This window comes from Austrofundulus limnaeus, unplaced genomic scaffold (genome assembly GCF_001266775.1).
Source record: "Austrofundulus limnaeus strain Quisiro unplaced genomic scaffold, Austrofundulus_limnaeus-1.0 Scaffold1, whole genome shotgun sequence".
NCBI lineage: Eukaryota > Metazoa > Chordata > Actinopteri > Cyprinodontiformes > Rivulidae > Austrofundulus > Austrofundulus limnaeus.
Genome location: NW_013952403.1, coordinates 1,976,601 through 1,980,436, shown reverse-complemented (window position 1 = coordinate 1,980,436; position 3,836 = coordinate 1,976,601). Strand labels below are relative to the sequence as shown.

The 3,836-nt window shown below is 37.5% G+C and overlaps 1 protein-coding gene across 1 annotated transcript in view; it reads right to left on the bottom strand.

Annotated features, from left to right (window-relative positions):
- Positions 1–921: 921 nt before the first annotated feature.
- Positions 922–3,836, bottom strand: part of xpnpep2 (X-prolyl aminopeptidase (aminopeptidase P) 2, membrane-bound) — a 17,636-nt gene continuing 14,721 nt past the window's right edge. The window contains exons 19-22 of the mRNA XM_014004243.1: positions 3,472–3,531; positions 3,156–3,232; positions 1,935–2,024; positions 922–1,233 (exon numbers count right to left, since the gene is read on the bottom strand). Coding sequence (XP_013859697.1) covers positions 1,039–1,233; positions 1,935–2,024; positions 3,156–3,232; positions 3,472–3,531 — 422 coding nt within the window. The 3' untranslated portion in view covers positions 922–1,038. The remainder of the gene's footprint in view (positions 1,234–1,934; positions 2,025–3,155; positions 3,233–3,471; positions 3,532–3,836) is intronic.

Here is a 3,836-nt window from a genome sequence, read left to right as displayed (position 1 = left end):
GTGTGATGCCATCATGTCAATATGGACCAAAATCTCTGAGGAATGCTTCCAGCACCTTGTTGAATCTATGCCACGAAGAATTGAGGCAGTCCTGAAGGCAAAAGGGGGGTCCAACCCGTTACTAGCGTGGTGTACCTAATAAAGTGGCCGGTGAGTGTATGTTTACTGGGTGATAAAACACAAATACCCAAAATTTCAAGAGAAGTTTTCAGTAGTTATGGTGGGAATCTCTGTAACAACTAGGGTTATTCTTAGACACTGGAAAACTGGAAAAAGTCCACAAGTAAAAGAATGGGTCAACATGATGATTAAAGTAGCATCTTATGAATGTAAGCTGTATCAATTAAACAACACAGACAGTACTAACGCACCAAATTGGGACCCTTTTTGATCATACATTACTATCTGGCAACAAACAAGCTGACAGTTGATATTTATTTATATTGTCATCATCTTTTCTGCATGTGGTCATTTACACCTAATTTTGATGTATATGAATATTGCAGGTCTTAAAAAATCTTTCCTAACAGATGCTGCAACTTATGCATCCCATCTCTTCTGTTCTATTGTGATATGAGTATTTTCATAGCCTATTTCTCCCATCTCAATTTTTTTTCCTCTGTAAATGTAAGAGTGATGTCATGTGCCAAGTAAGCTAATAAAAACTTTGTTGGAAAAAAAAATCCAAAGTTTAATCAAAAAATCTGTTTTTACATAAATTTTAATTAATTTTTTCAGCTGTTCATCCCTGTACCTTGTACGAAATGTTGGTAAAATAAAAAACAAACACATCTTTGGTAAATATTAGTATTTTAAAGTGTTTTCTTTTAATAAAATAGGAATTATATTAGTCTGTCATATAAACACCCAATATTCAAAATCACAATAGATCATTTAAAACTTCAAAAGGCACAAAATCAGTCAAATGACCACATAATTTATTTATTAAATAAAATATTTTACAACTGAAAACCTTCTGCATGTGTCAACCTGCTGAGGAGAGACTGCATAGCTGGTTGAAGATCTGCTGGGATGATCTCAGACGACGTTGTGGAGCAGAGCGATGACGAGGGCCACGAAGGTCAGGGAGGACGAACACGCCGCCGAAGAGCCGGACTCAAAGGGCTCCGTGTTCCTGAGCATCCAGTCCTTCTCCTCCCGCAGACCCTGTCTGTCCAGCTCAGGACCCACCAGGTCCCGGATCTTCTGGTAGTATTTATTTAGCCACTGGACCTGGAGAGAGAGAGACCCTCGTTACTGGAAGGTGCTTCTAAAAACAACCCACCGATGATCAAATTCAAATTTAAATTAAAAATTAAGCCGAAAATTCAAAAACATAACAAGCAGTGTTGGGTGGGTTTTTCATTAACTTTGAAAACCGTTAGCGGACCAAATAGCATCTGCTAAATTAGGTTTTGCCAACTTTAAGCCKAACTAACTAACCAACATCAGCAGGTTTATGTCAGTCACACCAGTCTTCAGCTCATTTCTTGATGAGTGCCCACTGCTGTTAACAATAAAGTCACTGCTGGGAGTCACACATAATTCTTCTTCTGCACTTTGAAATGGTTTTAGTTTATCTCTTGATATTAAATCTTTAAAGTATCTTCAGCTGCCTGTAAAGAAAAAAAAAGAACAAAAACACAGAAGTAGATTTCACACATGGTTTTGTTTTTCTCTCYGTTTTAATCAGTGAGCAGCACAGAAGCTCGACCACATGTGTGAAGGGGGGATTTTAAGAGGAAACCAACTCTCGAACTGCAGGAAAAAGAAACACACCGTCTGTGTCTCACTCTCGTACAGCCAGAGGTTTATTTACAAACTGCAGCAGGAAGCTGACAGCCTCTTTAGGGAAGTAAGCTCACAATGAGTCACGTGAGGTGGTTTCTGTCATGTTTCATGTAAACAGTAAGTTGAAAATAATTTCTTCTCACCTGCTCTGAACTGAGGAGCGACGTGTCGATCAACTTTCTGTCGTACGGAACAAGTGAAACGGTGTCAAAGGTCAGGAAGTTGTGTCCAAACTAGAGGAAAAGACGGCACATTAATAAACAACCACTAAGAAATAGTTCCAAAACATGACCTTCAAAATAAAAGCTGCACACTCAAGATGGACGCTTACAAATACAGTATTACTAACACAACCAGTGGTGGGCACAGTTAACCAAAAACTCATTATTCGCTAACATGTAAAAAGAAATTAGCAGAAGCTAATGCTAAACAGCTAAACCAGTAAAAATTAGCCGATAACTGGTGAGACTGACACAAACCTGTTGATGTTAGTTTGTTAGTTAGCTGTTAGCGGACTCAAAGTTGGCAAAACCTAATTTAGCAGATGCTAATTAGTTTGCTAATGGTTTTCAAAGTTAATGAAAAAGCTAATCTGCTAAATGAAAAATTAGTTCAGCTATTATTTGTTAGCTAATTGCCCACCACTGGTAATGAGCCTTTTAACAAAGAGCCTCATTTTAAGTGTTTATAAAATTTTTTATTGCAAAATATATTTTTTTATTTCTATATGATTTCTGTGGAATTTTCTCTTTTGTAGCTCTCAATAGTCCACAAAGCAGAGCTGCCCAAGTGGGGCCCGCGGGCCACTATTTGGCCTGCCAAGCCATTTGATTTGGCCCACCAGCAGTTTCCCTGGCTACTAGGTTGTAATCTCTTGTCTTATGTAGAAACACTACTTTTCCACTTAGTCATTCCAACCATTGGTCCAACTTTATAAGGAGCTGTAGATAGGCTTAACTCATGTTACTTAAMTGACCTTTGCATTGTATTAAGAATAATCAAAAAATGTAAGTAACTACAAGAGATATTTAGATTAGAATGAAGCACACATCTAGATTTGCACACTTTATAAGATCATAAATACGAAAATTTTAATTTATGAAAAGTCTCATGAGCCTTTGATGCCTGAGCATACGTCAGATTTTCTCCATGTCCATGAGCTAAAAACAAACAAACAAACAAAATAATGTGGGCCGCTGCACTGTCTGCTAGCTTAATCATGAAAAATAAAACAACTTTACTTAAAGAAGTATTTGCATTTCATGTATGATATTATTGCATTTGGCCCACAGCCGATTTTTCATTTTGGCCCTCTCAATGAAAATGTTTGGGCACCCCGCCACAAAGTGTTGTTTTGTCTCTACCTTTGTGTGAGCGGGTGTCGTCACAACAACGTCTTCGATCCGTATCCCAAAGTCATTCTCTTTGTAATATCCAGGTTCTGAAACAACAACAACAACAAAACACACACCTGTGATTCTGTACGGGCAAACTTCTGAGCAGTGAAATGCAAAGTAAATTTCCACAAAGTCTCCAGGAACTTAATCACATTCTTTAAATATCATTCCAGCATTTTTGTAAAAGAAAATATAAAAAGACACATTTTGCACTGAAATCACTTGAAAACTGCAGCTAATGTTTTGTTTATTCTTCTGAAGAAGGACAAAAAACACGCCTCACCTATTGAAGTGAACATGCCGGCTGTGAAAGGAATATTGTTGGTCTGAAAGCCGACTGGCCCTGAAAACATATTAGAAAACAAAAGACATTTCTGTCATAACGCCTCTAAAATATGATCCAAATCCGTTTTTAGAGCAAAGTGGCTTCAAGCAAGGTGATTTGTAGTAGCATTTAAATGTTTAAATGTGTTTTTTCTTCTTATCTTTTCAATGTTGTCAGAAAATTCAGCAACAATTCAGCAACAAAGCACACATCCTGTTGTGTTGAATTCCAGCTGTTTAGTTGGTTTTCTTTTAGTCAGTTTAATCAAAGGAGGTTCTGAAAAGCTCCTGTTGGGGGATTTTTCAGTGTGTTGGGGGGCAAAA